Source organism: Danio aesculapii, chromosome 12, assembly GCF_903798145.1.
Source record: "Danio aesculapii chromosome 12, fDanAes4.1, whole genome shotgun sequence".
Classification (NCBI taxonomy): Eukaryota; Metazoa; Chordata; class Actinopteri; order Cypriniformes; family Danionidae; genus Danio; species Danio aesculapii.
This window is the reverse complement of record NC_079446.1, coordinates 36473451-36490508: the sequence shown is the minus strand read 5'-3', so window position 1 is coordinate 36490508 and position 17058 is coordinate 36473451. Positions and strand designations below refer to the sequence as shown.

Below are 17058 nucleotides of genomic sequence, written 5' to 3'. Positions count from 1 at the left end.
CGAACAAACAAAAGAAAGAAAAAGAAAGAACAAACTAAAAGAATGAACAAAAGAAGAAAAAGAATGAACGAACGAACGAATGAAAGAAAGAAAGAAAGAGAAAAAAGGAATGAAAAGAACAAACAAAAGAAGAATGAAGTAAAAGAACTAAAGAACAAATAAATAAACGAACAAAAGAAAGGAGAGAGAAAAAAGAAAGAAAAAACAAACTAACAAAAGAAAAAATGAACAAATGAAAGAAAGATCAAATGAACGAATAAGAATAAAAGAAAGAAAGAACGAATGAAAAAACGAACGAAAAGAAAGAAAGAATGAAACAGCGAAAGAGTGAATGAAAGAATGAACTAGAAGAACGGAAGAAGAAAAGAACAAAAGAATGAATAAACGAACAAATAAAATAAAGAAAGGAGAAAGAGAGAAAAAAGAAAGAAAAACAAACTAACAAATGAAAGAACAAACAAACGTAAGAAAGAACGAAAAAAAACTAACGAAAGAATGATCGAATGAATGTAAAAAATGAAAGAGAACGAACAAAAAACTAATGAAAAGAAAGAAAGAAAGAAAGAAGAAATGAAGGATGAATGAACGAACAAATGAACAAACGAAAAATAAAAAACAAAAGAGAGTAGTAAAAAAAATGTAAGCGAAAAAAGAAAAAAACAAAAGACAATGAACAGTAAAAAAGAGGGGAAAAGAAAAAAGTAAAGTGAAAGATGTCACCTTCTTCTTGTCTCTCATAGAGCCCTTCCCTCGCACCATGATTTTGCAGCCTGTCTCAGCCTCCAGTTGCTTTGCTGTCAGGCCCCGGGGCCCCAGGATTCTCCCCACAAAATTGAACTGTGAAGAAACATCAAACAACAGAGAAAACACGTGAGTGCTTTCAGTGAAAAACATCTGCGCTTCACACATCTGCTATGAACATCCCCATGCTGATCTTGAATGCATCTGAGAACATTTGAGCTGCACTCTCAACAATGATACACTTTAATCTATGTTTATACTTCATATGCATTAGTGCAATAACAATTTAGAGTAAAAGAGTTAATGTTATTGTATTTACTACACTGTCAAAAATGGAGGGTTCCACAAAATTTATTCATGTTATCCCAACACAAATTGACTGAGTTAACTTTTTGTTTTTACAAATTTAAGTTGATTGAACATAAAACAATTAGGTTGTCCCAATTAAAAAAAAAATCTCCAGAATTGGCTTAATTTTTTTTAAAAGTTTGAACAAGCAGCAAAAATAAATGTTTTAATGTAATATGAACTAAGAACATTTGGTCTCATTAATTAATAATTTTATAAGTTTACATATATTTCACATATAAACTTCTCACAAAAACATTCAGCCTAATTCACTACACATGCGTACTAGAGTCTAGATTCTTATATCAAGGTCGTGATCAAGCATTTGTGTGGGTTTTTTTAGTCATTACTTATTTAGCCTAATTGGGTGGAAAGCAATGCCATAATTAGAAATATTATACGAACATTTTAGCAAAGAACAGCGCATGCGCACATATAGAGCAGAAACAATGCATAAGAATCTGTGGATCTTATCGATGCATTTATTGGGTAAAATCACAACTTTTTACTGTCATTCAATGTGCTTTGGGGCATTATCAATGCACTGTCAAATTAATTGAGCGTGAGCAGTGGCAAAAATAGACCCAGTGCTGAAATGATCATGGCATTGCTGCTTCAGCTCTGCTCACGTTCCAGCTCTAATCTGTTAACATGGACGCCGAAAAAACATGCGCTGCTCACGCTCTGCTCCTGCGTGCGATGTGAAAGAGACAGCCTGATCTAACGAGAAAACGTAAGTATTTTACGTTTTGTCAGTTTAGTGGCTAATTCGTCCGAATTCATGAGTTCAGTCGTACTAAAATGTAAAATTTTAAAAAGGAGGCGTGGCACCCAACCCCGCGCCTAAACACAACCATCACTGGATGATGAGCAAATTGTACTAAATTGTATGAATTAGATCGTACAAGTTATACGAATTACCCTCTAAAAGTTACAAATTGCCAACAGATTGCGTTGAAAAGTGATCATTGCAAAAAAAATGGGGACTTCCACAATGACCAGATACATGAAGCAGAAAGGATGATAGTCAGCCTTCAATGTCCTCTTTTGTTATGATCCATTTTGAATAAACAAACAATGCAGTTTAAATGCTTCGTCCTTGTTACATTATTCATTAAAGGGCACCTATGGTGAAAAATCTACTTTTCAAGCTGTTTGGACAGACATGTGTGTAGGTATAGTGTATAGACTATCGTATTGGGGTGATATAAACACACCCAGTCTTTTTTTTTTTTTCAATTTAACAACATAAAAATGGTGGACCAATTGGAGCAGTTTTGAGATCGACCGCAACTTGACATAGGAGTGCGATTCTCCCGCCCATCAATATAGATTGACAGAAGCGCATTAACATATCCTCAGTTTGTTTTTTCACGTCCGCCATTTTCAGCCTGTGAGTCAAAGCGATGTCACCAAAGAAACACCTTTGCTCTATTTTTAGATGTAAGGCTCATTGGGCTCAACACAAGATCAACATTCACCACATTATCGCTCTCATCGGCACCATTGTTTCTAACTTTAGGTGGGTTTGCAAACGTGTACTTTTCATTGCGCCTTCCTTAAACTTCAGCCGTTTGCATTTCCCGCGTTCACAGAAGCTCCCTGTCATCTTAACTAGGTGTAGCTGGAAAGTGCGAGTGCGTTGCCTCACGTGTGCATCCCTCCATTGGAAATAACGAACTTGTCCTTGGAAAAATGAACTTCTCCTTGGAAATAATGAACTTGTCCCCTTGTTAAGTTGGGCGGGAAGTCGAATTTTCATGTGAAGCAACAGACCCCAAAAACAGCAACCTGTGTACACGCCCCCAAAATGTCACTTTTCAACACATTATAATAAAAAAAAAGTCTAAATTGTGTTTTGAACTGAACCTAAACTGGCACACTCAGAGGAACCATAATATTAATATTAAATCTTAAAAAAAGGGGTGAACTAGGTGCCCTTTAAGATTAATCTAAACTAATTTTTGCAGTATGAACAACTCAGAATTGCAGCTGGGGATGTCTGTTTAAATCGGGCTTAATAACAGTTAATATGTTGGACTGGGTCAATTATACAAGGTGCTCGGGCTCAGGTAGGGTCGGGTTTCATTTTTTGGGCCCAATCTAAGCTCTAATGCGTACACATGAGTTGAATTTTTTCATATATACTGACAAAAACTAAAACAGCAGATGGAGTATACACTAACCTGCGCATTATTCAGTCACAAGATAGCATCAAACAGCCAAAAATGTGAAGCTTGAATGTATTCATTGACAATCAAGGTGATTAGAAGTTACTGGATGAGCCTGTGTTATTTAGCGGTTGTTATCGAAGAACAACATATTATGGAATCTCAAAACTGACCAATCAGAATTGAGTATTCCAGACAGCCATGTAATAATATTAGTTAATGCACTATGTTAACATCAACTATCAGTAAACAACTTTTCATTTTCATTTACTAACATTAGCAAAGATAAATACTGTAATGTGCTGTTGATTGTTAGGTCATTTCAAGTTAATAAATAAACCCACATTTAATGTGAGCTTTATTGTCAGAGAATTACCATAATTTCTAATACTTTTAATCTTTATTCTGCTGAAAAGAACATTTAAAAGTGTCCAGCACAGAAAGGCAGAGGCACATCCTCAAGGTTAAAAACACAGATCGTCATCCCCTTTGCTAATGGTTCTCCCATGTGGAAGCTTTGGCAGAGCTCGACGTAAACTGCAGCATGGTAACATAATTGTATAATTCAATCAGAGAGGCTCTGTAAACCCTGGCAGAATGTGTGGAATGTCTAATCCCCTTTATTGAAAGGGGAACATCTAGAGACCAAATGCAGATTTGGAATGTACCATGTGCTACGGGGGAAGCCTTAACCACACTCCACCCTGTTTTCCTTCCCTCACTCAAGTCACATGTAGTTAAACAACTAAAAGATGGGTCAAAAAGTCATACAAACACATATACCTACTGTATTTAACAGCCAGTGCGATTTGGAAATGGTACATGATATATATTTTAGTCTAAAGAAAATTCTTTTTTCAATTGAATTGAAAAAATGGGTCTATAAACAAGCAACAATATGTTCACTTGGTAGCATTTTGTAATCCATAATTAATACATACATTAGCAACATAATAATAAATACATTAACAACATAATAAGCTAATTAATAACAAGCAATATATCCTTTACAGTATTTATTTATTTAATATTTGATGTATTTACCTATTCTGTTTTCCAAAAATTCCTATAAACATGGCTTTTTTGTATTTTATGCCAGCAAAAATACTCTTTGCTTTTTGAATTAGGAAGAAATATTATTAGTAGTTTATTAACCATTTATATATAAACTTTAATAACAGAATCAATCATTTCTATTCCACTTTTTTGGTCAAATGTATTAATTAATTTGCATTTTAATTAAATATACAATAAATAATAACGAAGAAGATAAGCAGAATATGATAAATGTGCCATTTAAAGCATAAATTTATCAAAATGTAAAAAAGATTACAGTTGAAGTCAGAATTATTAGCCCCCTTGGATTTTTTTCTTTTTTAAATATTTCCTAAATGATGTTTAACAGAGCAAGGAAATTTTCACAGTATGTCTGATAATATTTTTTCTTCTGGAGAAAGTCTCATTTGTTTTATTTCGGCTAGAATAAAAGCAGTTTTTAATTAAAAAAAAAATGTTATGGTCAAAATTATTAGCCCCTTTCAGCTAGATTTTTTTCGATAGTCTACAGAACAAACCACCATCATACAATAACTTGCCTAATTACCCTAACCTGCCTAGTTAACCTAATTAACCTAGTTAAGCCTTTAAATGTCACTTTAAGCTGTATAGAAGTGTCTTGATAAATATCTAGTAAAATATTATTTACTGTCATCATGGCAAAGATAAAGTAAATTCGGTAATTTGCCTCAGTTATATATTTAATTCAATTACATCCAATTTATTAATGAAACGTTTTTTCAGTGTTGTGAGGGCTATTGAGTGGTTCTCAATGATATTTTTGATATATAAGTTTGCTTTCCTGCACCAAATAATAGATGACCATGAAAGACTATGTATTTTTTATTTTACTGTTAAATGTGCAAGCCAGTGTATAATACAATACAAACTACACATCTAGTTTTACAGACAGTTACACAGTAACACTTTTTTTAAAGAAACATGTTTTGTGAACACTTACACTCACTGTTGGTGCTCTAGATTTGCCAGTTTCAAAACGATGAATTCATATTTTTGATGCAAACAGGCATTTATAATGGGATGAACCATTATAGGGGTGATCAAATTTATATTGAAGTTATCTATTATTTTATTTATTAATATTATTTAAGATACAGATCAGTGCATCAATCAGGGAATCAAGCGTTAATTCGAGAGGTCAGAAACTGAAAAATTGCCATCTTAACTGAAAAAAAAAAAAATCATGTCTAATTTATACATTACCTTTCCACTTTCATTTAAATATTACTAATTATACTTTGTGACATCTAGGTAGGAAAACCAGCAGTCAAGCAAGCTGACTGACTGGTAATGCTGTGCCTTGACCCGTGGTGTGATTTATTGCGCCGGCCCTTTAACAATGTCGCGGCACCAAGACATTGTGCTTTTGGCATTAGTGGGCCAGTTGCAGAGCGGCTCTTTCAGCATTTAACCTTATCTGTCACAAGGGCTGAGTGATAAGCCAGGCAGCTGCATCTCTCTCATGGTCACAATGCATTCTCTTCCTTTTAAAGCTCCCATCTTCTCAGCTGCTGGGGGTCGATGGCTCTGTGTGCTGTATATTTAGACATGAGCTCATCAGACTACTGTGTGGAGGCTCTGTCTGTCTGTCTGTCGGAGTGTGTTTGTGTGCATGTGTGTTATTGTAGTTTAGTTTTTAGGCTGTGCTTGTGCAAATGCTGATTGAATCGCACTTTTAGTTTAATAACACTTTTTCCTACCTAAAGTTTTCATCTTGTTTCTAGTTCAAATATCTAAAAACTCTTACAAAACAAGTGTAAAAAAATCTTGTTTTCATAAATTTTCATAAACTTTATTGGTAAAGATTTTTTTCTTGCCACAGTCGCCACTGGCTTGCTTGGATCGAGACTTGTGGAGCTGCGCATCGATAGATTTGCTCTTCAGCGAATGAACTTTCAGCAGTGAAATTTAAACCACACTGAACTAAACTAAACTGAACTTTAACTCTGAAATCTGGACTTTACTAGAACCGTTAACCTGCTTTAACACAATCTACAGTTTAGAAGTGCCATAGAAATAAACATGAATTTAATTTAATTTAAATAATGTCAAAATTAAGTTTTTCCTTAAAACAAGCAAATTAATCTGACAATGGAGTAAGCAAAATAATATTGTTTTTGTTTTGAAATAAGATTAATTTGCTTACACAATTAGTACAATGAAGACTCGCCTGTACTGTTAATTGTTATTTTACATTTCATTATTCAGTTTCTGAACCTGAATACTGTTCAACTCTTCTGCAACCATAAAGCTCTATTTCTTTTTTTTTCTTTGCTCTATTGTAATTATTCTTGCTTGTAATTTATTTATTAATCTTCATACAAGCTTTACAGACTTACAAAATCAACCCAATCAATCTAAATTCAACATTTTTTTCCCAAATAGAGCTAATCCAGCCACCTGGGGAAACCCATATCGCAATATACAGTTGAAGTCAGAATTATTAGCCCACATTTGGTTTTTAGTTTTTTAAATATTTCCCAAGTGATGTTTAACAGAGCAAGGAAATTTTCACCGTCTGATAATATTTTTCTATTTTGGCTAGAATACAAGCAGTTTTCATTTATTTAAAAACCATTTTAGGGTTAACATTATTAGCCCCTTTAAGCTAGGTTTTTTTTCCAACTGTCTACAGCAGTGTTTCCCAACCCTGTTCCTGGAGGCACACCAACAGAACATATTTTGGATGTCTCCCTTATCTCACCCATTCACTTCAGGTTTTGGAGTCTCTTCTAATGTTCTGGTGAGTTGATTCAGGGGTGTTGGATTAGGGAGAGCTTGAAAATGTGTACTGTTGGTGTGCCTTCAGGAACAGGGTTGGGAAACACTGGTCTAAAGAACAAACCATCATCATACAATAACTTGCCTAATTAGCCTAACCTGCCTAGTTAACCTAATGAACCTAGTTAAGCTTTTATATGTCACTTTAAGCTGTATTGAAGTGCCTTGAAAAATATCTAGTAAAATATTATGTACTGTTATCATGCCGAAGATAAAATAAATCAGTTATTATAAATGAGTTATTAAAACTATTGTGTTCAGAAATGTGCTGAAAAAATCTTCTCTCCTTTAAACAGAAATTGGGGAAAAAAATAAACAGGGGGGCTAATAATCCAGGGGGGTAATAATTCTGACTTTAACTGTATACCGCAGAAAAACAAAATAATTGCAATGTCAGAATTTTTCCAATATCAAGCAGCCCTAATTAGCAAATGCTAGAAACTAAGACTGTAATTGCTAGAAACCAATACCGTTTCTTTATTTTAGAATTTTAAAATATTTAAACTAGAAACAAGACCAAAAACTCTAAGTTAGAAAGGCTCTTTTTTTGCAGTGTTCTGGTTACTCTCTTGCCTTTCTGCTATTATTTTTAACATGTGTAACAGTGAGGTCATATGAGTCACTGCTGGTCTTTGTAACTGTACAGGTCATTCAAATGAATGACACTGTGTAATTTTATAACCAATGATTGTCAGGTGATGCTGAATAAAGGTGCGTGGAGTGTAATTTCTGTGAATCACACAAATGCAATCTGATCATGATATAAGTGGATGAGTTTTTCAGTGACAGCTGCATTAACAATCAAAATAGAATGATTGGAAATGTTTCTGTCTTTGGCACAAAAATACACTTTATAAATGAACTTTATAACATTATAAATCAAAAAAACAGAGTACACAAAGGTATTTTTAAAAAAGCACAAACAGCAAGACTTTCTTAAGAAATATCTTGATGGAAAAATGTTAAATCGCCCCCATAGGTCTTTGGTTGACAAACCAAATATCCATGGTATCCACAGATTGGCTCTTAAAAAAAGCTCACATATGTAATAAGGAATAAAATCCTCTGAATTGTGCGATTTCTTGGAAGTGTTTTTGAACTTTGTGAAAAATGGAAATATTAAAAAAGCTTTGGAAGTCTGAAGTTGTGTGAATGTATGTGAATTGGCATTTGATTAAATGTCTCTTTTTGTTTTATTTATTTGTTTATTTTTAAATTATTATTATTTAGGGCGACACGGTGGCGCAGTAGGTAGTGCGGTCGCCTCACAGCAAGAAGGTCGCAGGTTCGAGCCTCGGCTGGGTCAGTTGGTGTTTCTGTGTGGAGTTTGCATGTTCTCCCTGCATTCGCTTGGGTTTCCTCCTGGTGCTCCGGTTTCCCCCATAGTCCAAAGACATGCAGGACAGGTGAATTGGTTAAGCTAAATTGTCCGTAGTGTATGATTGTGAATGAGTGTGTATGGATGTTTCCCAGAGATGCATAAAACATGTGCTGGATAAGTTGGCAGTTCATTCTGCTGTGGTGATTAATAAAGGGACTCAGCCAAAAAGAAAGTGAATGAATGAATGATTATTATTTCATTTTTATTTTCCCCCTTAACCTCTCTGGGGTAAGTTTTGGGGATTGGGGGTTTGCTTTATTCTAAAACATTGAAAAACTTAATAAAGACATGTTATACAATAAATGTCTTCAAAGCTATATCTATTTTATCAAAAGTACAGTAAAATCTGTGAAAATCAATGAAAATAAAGTGATTTTTGTATAACTTCTGCTAGAGTTAACATTTTTTGTATGGCAATGCTAATATTTACTGTTACTCCAAACACGCACACAAAAATAACACTTTAAAAGCATTCTATCCATCAAAATATAATAATCTTTATTCAAATACAAGAGAACTATTCAAAATCAATGCATGCTACAATGCTGCAGCCCTGCCTTAGATGTTTACATTTTCACTTTTAAATGATGACGTTATTATTCATGTATAATTATGCAGAATTTAATTGATTAAAGGATAAATTTGAGTATTTCATCTCCTCTTCAAATTATGATGTTATTATTAATGTATAATTGTCTAGTATTCTAATTGATTGAAGGATAAATTTAAGTATTTCATGTACTAGACAACAAACATTAATTGGGTATTAGTAAAAAAATTACTTCTCTATTAAGAAAAAAAATCTATTTCGTATTAAAATTTAGGCATTACATTTTTTTTCTATTAATACTTGCGCACTTTTAACTTTTAAGTGTCTTTATAAAAGCCCAAATATTGCCTCTTAAAAGAAAAGTACATTTTTAGACACGAATAAAGGCCTTCAAATTATGTTTAATCTTTATCTTAAGAAAAAAGAAAGCCTGGCATAGCATGAGGAAAAATAATGCTGCACTGTCTCTTTAAGAAAACAAAGAATGCAACCAAAACAAAGCGAACTCCATGTCCTTTATTTCCCTGTGCTTTTCTAACAAGTTCAAGAACTACAGCTAAAGTGTCTAACTCTCAATGCACAACAATGAAGCATCGGAAAACCTCATTACCAGTCGACGGCTAGACTGAAAAGAGTGGGAAGAAGATGACAGTCTCTGAACGCTCTTTACATAGAGGCGCTGAGAGCATGCAGAATGGAAAAACTAATCATCACACCCCACCCGTCCCATCTCCTCGTCAAAGTCCACATTTGTTTTCACACAGACTATGCAGGCAGGGATAATGTTCTGGATCATTCTCTCTGAAAGGCGGCAGAGGACAGAAAGGCCAATGACCTCCGTGTTTGCGCTGGTGGTGGTGGGATGGTGGAAACCCGGACAGGATTATCTGAATTCTGCTTCTATTACAGGGGAGCAAAGTCACTTTCAAAACAAGCCTGATGATTGACGGCTGCAAACAAGATGAGGATTTGTGCTGCCCTTAAATGATCTATCGAAAGACAATGACCAATGGAGTGTAAAGGAGGGGGCTGGGGGCAAAACAATAGGACGAAAATAACCAACATGGGACAAGAGGGTCTTAAATATACAGTGTATTACAGTGTTGGTCTCCAGCAATTCATTCATTTTCCTTTGGCTTAGTTCCTGATTATCAAGGGGCGCCACAAAGGAATGAACCGCCAACTATTCCAGCATATGTTTTACGCAGCTGATGCTCTTCCAGCAGCAACCCAGTACCGGGAAATACCCTTACACTCTCGCATTCACACATGCATTCATACACTATGGCTATTTTTGTTTACCCAATTCACTTACAGCGCATGTCTTTGGACTTGTGGGGGAAAACGGAGCACCTGAAGGAAACTCACATCAACACGGGGAGAACATGCAAACTCCACACAGAAATGCCAACCGGCCCAGCCAGGACTCGAGCCAGCGACCTTCTTGCTGTGAGGTGACAGTGCTAACCACTGAGCCACCGAGTTGCCTGTCTCTAGCACTTAATGTTATCTTACGTGCTATTCATTTGTTTAAATTAGAGATGCTCAAACTAGGGCCAGTTGGCCAAAGTTGGCCCATGCTAACTTTTAATTTGGCCCACCAACTCATTTAAGACAAGAGGGAGAATGATGGGGAGGTAGTTAATCTGATTTTTTATAAGTCAAAGGCTGGTGCTGCTTAGTGTATTCAGCATTAAACTACATTGTGTTATTAATTAAGTGGATTGTTTATGTTTTTACTGTAATAAGTTCATTATAAAAAGTAAATAATAGCTCCTGCTTTAGTTAATATAATTCAAAGGAAATTACCCATGAAAACTTTAATGTATTAAAGTTTGGTATATTTACTCTCAGCCGACTACCCATAATCAAGTTTGGTTTTTGGCCCTTCATAAGAAAAGGTTTGGGCACCACTGGTTTAAATCAAGCAAAGGTCAAATCTTGATGTGATCACAGACTTTGGTCAACTGAATTTGATTGCTGGAGGACAGAATAGCTAGTAACAGTCTTGGAGGCATCAATAGTCAGGATTGAAAATGCGCCATTGCACTATATGCCATCGTTTTCTCTCAAAATGATTATTTATTTATTTTTTACAATATTTTGTTACATTTTTTATTTGAAAATGTATTAGTATTTAATGTTTTGTTTGCTATACCGTACATCCAAAAATAATTATATGGCTTAAATAACTGTATTTATTAATTCAATTTATATTATTTAATTTACATTTTTCTGTATATTAGAATGTGTCCATGACTTATAGAAGACAACCACTGAAATGCACAGTATAACACAATTGTTTGTGTATCCAAAAGATCATACATTGTCACACAAAACTGCAATACTGCATACTGCAATATTCTATTTAAAAAGTGCAGTGCCAAAATACTAATTAATTTATTTATTTATTTTATTATTATTTTTAATCTTCATATTTAGCACTATTTAACACTTCTGGGCCTTACCCATTTAACAGCAAGACAATTAATTGTTTTAATTATTTATAATGTAATTATTTCTATTACATTATAAAAATAATGTATAATTATTTATAATTTGATCAAATTTAGTATGATCTTTTATTTATTTTTAATATGTATGTGTTGAAATAAGTTCATATTTACATACATATATCTGTTAAGCTGAATGTTGACACAACATTACACATAAGCTTTTACTCGTTTCCACACATAATTTGAAACATTAACCCAAACACTTTACTTCAATCTAATGGCCTTTTGCAATCAGATGCAAAACTTTTTATTTTAGCAAGACATTTTTATAAATGTTTTTTTAGCAAAGAAAAAACCAGTGGAAATGATGGTAGGCCAATTAAGCATCTCAACAGGCTAGAAAACCTTTTTGTTGAGTCTAAATAATCACAATAATTGGGCAATGTCGCACATGAACAAGACCTACTGCTGCAGTCAGTGTGATTTTCCAAATGACTTTGCCGCTTTATGAAGCATCTGACCTCAATAAGTCACTCAACAATAGCAAATTCTGAGCAGGTTGTCAAAATGTGTCACATTTTAATACACCAGACACCAGATACCACATCAGAAGTTCCTGTGTGTTGTCATTCATCAGGCTAATCTACTCAACAGCTTTTCTTCCTTCTAAACGTGTTTACTTGATGCAAGAACAGAATCCGAATGAGATCTATAGCATTTCAGAAGTTCCAATTTCCACCACATACTTTTTGAAACAAGTTAATTTCACACACTTGCTGTCAGCGCTTCACCCTGAAATAGAGGACAATGCGCAGAGGTTAATTATAACTAAACGAGAGATAACAGAGAGGCTCCTGTTATGCGGCTCTCATTCAAACTCGATTAACCCTGACCCTGCTATCGCTCCTATCAGCTCTTTAAGATGGCAGAAATGTGAAAGCCCACAGCCAGAAACTCTCCTCCGTCTACTTAACGTCTCCTTAAACTCAGCCTCAACCCTAAACCCGGTCAAGATCAAACAGGCCAGATAATCACTCGCTGAAAACTTACATCCCAGCAGTTTGTTCGGTTCACATACAAATGCTTCAGATTGGGCTCCTCACATAATCCACTCACAGCATAAATTATGCTTTCCGAGAAGAGTGTGAAAGCTGCCCTTGCATACAAAATCCTACAGCCACGATGCATTCAAATAGGCCAGGAGTCAAATAACACCTAGACTCACCGTATTAAGCAATATTTACCACACCAATTATTGTCTTTTGATTATTGCCGTCCTGGCAGAGATGAGTTAATTGGATCAGTCTGCCGCAGGCTCCTTATTCTCCCCAGAGTACACATCAAGGTAAGACAATCAAAGTCCTAAACAACATGTTTGTCCCTGAGGATTCACCTGGGATAATAGTCTTGCTATAAATGTGTTTTCATGGACAAATTTGCCGTTTTCTAGCATTTGGGTACTCTACAAAACGAACACGTCTCTCTCTGTTTATGTGCATGCACTGACATGCACCCTTATCAATAAATCAGCTGCTTTGCCCTTAAAAACATGCCCGCATTGATGCAGATTCAAGAGCAGACTACTATCTGACAAGATAAAACCATGTTTGAGAGAGGGCCAAACATTATTTTTGCAATTCCAGGATCCATTGGTGCTACAGAAATTTTTACTTCCTCCCTAAAAACATACTATGTTCAGTTTTAGTCAGAATTATTAGCCCCCTGAATTATTAGCCCCCCTGTTTATTTTTTCCCCAATTTCTGTTTAACGGAGAGACTGTTTAAGACATTTTTGAACATAATAGTTTTAATAACTCATTTCTAATAACTGATTTATTACCACTTTAATTTGAGTAAATGATGAGGACATTTTCATTTTGGGGTGCCCAATGCCTTTAAGCGACTATATGAACAGTTTGTGTTAAGATAACAAACAAAAGGTGTACTCGTGTCCAAAATAGTAACGTTATGGTACCAATTAGCATCTTAAACAGATAGTTTACTCAAAAATTGAAAATTCTGGTATCATTTACTCATCCTCTACTTGTTCCAAACCAGTTTGAGCTTCTTTCTTCTGTTGAACCCAAAGGAAGATATAATGAAGAATGTTGTCAGTGACTTCCACAGTATTTCTTGTTTCTAATATGGATATCAATGACGGCTTCAGATATTTAGGTATTCTTCAGATTATATTCTTTTGTGTTCAACAGACGAAGAAAAAACTCATAAACATTTAGTACTACTTGAGTGTGAGTAAATGATGAGGACATACTCATTTATTGGGTGCCCAATCCCTTTAAGCTACTATGAAGTACATTGTGTTAAGATGACAAACAAAAGGTGTACACATGTCCAAAATAGTAATGTAATGGTACCAATTCGCATCTTAAAGAGATAGTTTACTCAAAAATTGAAAATTCTAGCATCATTTACTCATCCTCTACTTGTTCCAAACCTGTTTGAGCTTCTTCTGTTGAACCCAAAGGAAGATATTCTAAAGAATGTTGTCAGTGACTTCCACAGTATTTCTTGTTTCTAATATGGATATCAATGGTGGCTTTTTCTCCAGCATTCTTCAGATTATCTTGTTTTGTGTTCAACAGAAGAAAAAACTCAAAAACATTTATTACCACTTGAGTGTAAGTAAATGATGAGGACATATTCATTTTTGGGTGACCAATCCGTTTAAGTTACTACTATGAACGGTTTGTGTTAAGATGACAAACAAAATCTGTACACATGTCCAAAATAGTAACGTAATGGTACAAATTAGCATCTTAAAGTGATTGTTTGCTAGAAAATTTAAAATTCTGGCATCATTTACTCATCCTCTACTTGTTTCAAATCTGTTTTTTTCTGTTGAACCCAAAGGAAGATATAATGAAGAATGTTGTCAGTGACTTCAGTGACTTTATTTCTACAATGGATATAAATGACGGCTTTTTCTCCAGTATTCATCAAATTATTTTAATTTGTGTTCAACAGAAGAAAAAACTCATAAACATTTAGTACCACTTGAGTGTGAGATAATGACATTTTCATTTTTGGGGTGACCAATCCCTTTAAGCTACTAATATATGCACTCTTTAGTGTAAAATGTAAATGTGTTTTTAAGTACTGCCTTAAGCATCGTAGAATATTTATACTTTGTATATGTGTAGCTACTACCTCAAAAAACAAAACTAATATGTTTCCAAACATCTGATTTTAGAGATTGCTTAAAATAAACAAAGTATGTGATCAACAAAAAAACTCAAAGGTTTTGCCAAAATAGAAACTGCTCTTGAGTTAAGCAACACTTACGTCTGGGTATTCTTTGACAGGCACATAGAGTTTCTCTTGGAGTTGTGCAATGGGCCCCACAGCATCCGGGAGCTCTGAAGTCCTTTTGTCTGTGCTGCCGTTCAGAGTGTCATTGTACATGTCCTTCCGTACCCGTCCAATTTCTGGCAAACAGACACAGTAAAACTCCATTATATAAAGGCACTTTGAATTAGGAGAGATTATGAGCCAAACAAACATGCTTAAAGTAATAATTTACCTCAAAAATCTAGATTTTTATATGACTTTTATTTGCAAATCATACAAGATATTTTGAAAAATTTAAGTCAAAGAGCAACTACATTCTTCAAAATATTTTCTTTCTTTTGTGTTTCTCAGAAGAAAATAATCCATGCAGATTTGTAACAACAACAACAATAATAATAAGTAATTCATAAAATAAAAAAGGTTAAATAAAAAAATAAAAACACATTATTATTATTAAAGAATAAAATACAAATTAAGTCAAAATATAATAATAATAATAATAATAATAATAATAATAATACAATGAACATAATAAGAATGAACTAAATTATTCAGCATTATTTAAATTAATAATAATAAAAAAAATTTCATTGTAAATATAGTATTACAATTAATAAGTAAATACATTTTACTTATTTTTAAATATTTCCCAAACAATGTGTAACAGAGCAAGGACATTTTCACAGTATGTCTGATAATATTTTTTCTTCCGGAGAAAGTCTTACTTGTTTTATTTCATCTAGAATAAAAGCAGTTTTAATTTTTTTAAACACCATTTTAAGGTCAATATTATTAGCCCCTTTAATCAAATTTTTTTTTCGACTGTCTACAAAACAAACCATCGTTATACAATAACTTGCCTAATTACACTAACCTGCCTAATTAACCTAGTTAAGCCTTTAAATGTCACTTTAAGCTGTATAGAAGCGTCTTGAAAAATATCTAGTCAAATATTATTTACTGTCATCATGGCAAAGATAAAATAAATCAGTTATTAGAAATAAGTTATTAAAACTATTATGTTTAGAAATGTGTTGAAAAAAAATCGTCTCGCCATTACACAGAAATTGGGGGGGGGGGGAATAATTCAGGAGGGCTAATCATTTTGACTTCAACTGTGTGTATATAGATATATATATATATTAAAAACCAAATATTTGAACATATGAACATATTTGGGTGGTTCTGTTGAATATAAAAGATTACAAACCCCTGCTTTTGATAGCTTAACCCATACAATCTGCTTCATCCATCTTCTAAAACTAGGAAAAGCAAGTACTTCATGTGACTAACAACTTGCAGAAGCCTTGATGAGTTCGTGCAACTATTTAATTTAAAAACAACTCCTAAAGGGCACAAGAGCCCAGCCAGCCATGGAAGCGCTCGAGCCCCATGATATGCATTTGCAAAGAGTGAATCAGACACCAGCCCTTTGAATGCTCGCCCGTCCAAACTGAGGAAATCCAACGAGAGCAGCTTAAAAGACTGCAGCAATAATTATTATTTAACAAAAGCTCTTTGGAGGATATTGGGCAGAAGCAGAAGTTTATTAGAATGGATTTGCTCTGATGTACAATACGACTCCAAATGACAACATCAAAGCATGCTGCAGGCCTACAGATTAAAATGACCTAAATATAACCCTGAACTGAGCTAGCCGTAGCCTGTTGGGCTCCCATAGGATCTCGCAGTGAAGTAGAGAACCTCAACAAGATCTCAGAAGCAATAACTCAACAGTACTTGGTCTTGTGAACTCCAGCAACACCCACTTTCATTGTCTCTCATATGCCTTACATTAGCGAACGCAGATGTAAGCAGATTTACACTCAATTACATGCGACACATGCTCTTGGCACAGGCCTGTCACACCATGTGTTCCATTCCTGCCATGAAACACTGCGTTTTCCTGATTTACAGTGTTTTAAATGATTCCCAACTGTGCGGTCACATTAGGCCATTCATATGCTATCATTCAGAATAAAGCTGATGAAATAAAGCCTCGGAGTGAAAGCAGCCATACGAAGAACCACAATGAAATACAAATCCAAACACCGGCTCAAATTGCTCAAAGCCGATTAATTTACACATTCATTCACTTACACAAGAAATTGGTATAATTAGACACTTAACGTTGAGTCTTGAAATGGGATTAAACAGTCAGTCAGAAGTTTATGTTGGATTTTGTGTGAATCTGTAGCTTAACATTCCACTTTGGACTAAGTATGACTTATGACTTCCCATGAG

At 34.4% G+C, this 17058-nt stretch overlaps 1 protein-coding gene across 1 annotated transcript in view; it reads right to left on the bottom strand.

Annotated features, from left to right (window-relative positions):
- Window positions 1-17058, bottom strand: part of qki2 (QKI, KH domain containing, RNA binding 2) — a 53453-nt gene that overhangs the window by 12194 nt on the left and 24201 nt on the right. Inside the window, exons 2-3 of the mRNA XM_056469010.1 lie at window positions 14809-14951; window positions 721-837 (exon numbers count right to left, since the gene is read on the bottom strand). Of these exons, the coding sequence (XP_056324985.1) occupies window positions 721-837; window positions 14809-14951 (260 nt within the window). The remainder of the gene's footprint in view (window positions 1-720; window positions 838-14808; window positions 14952-17058) is intronic.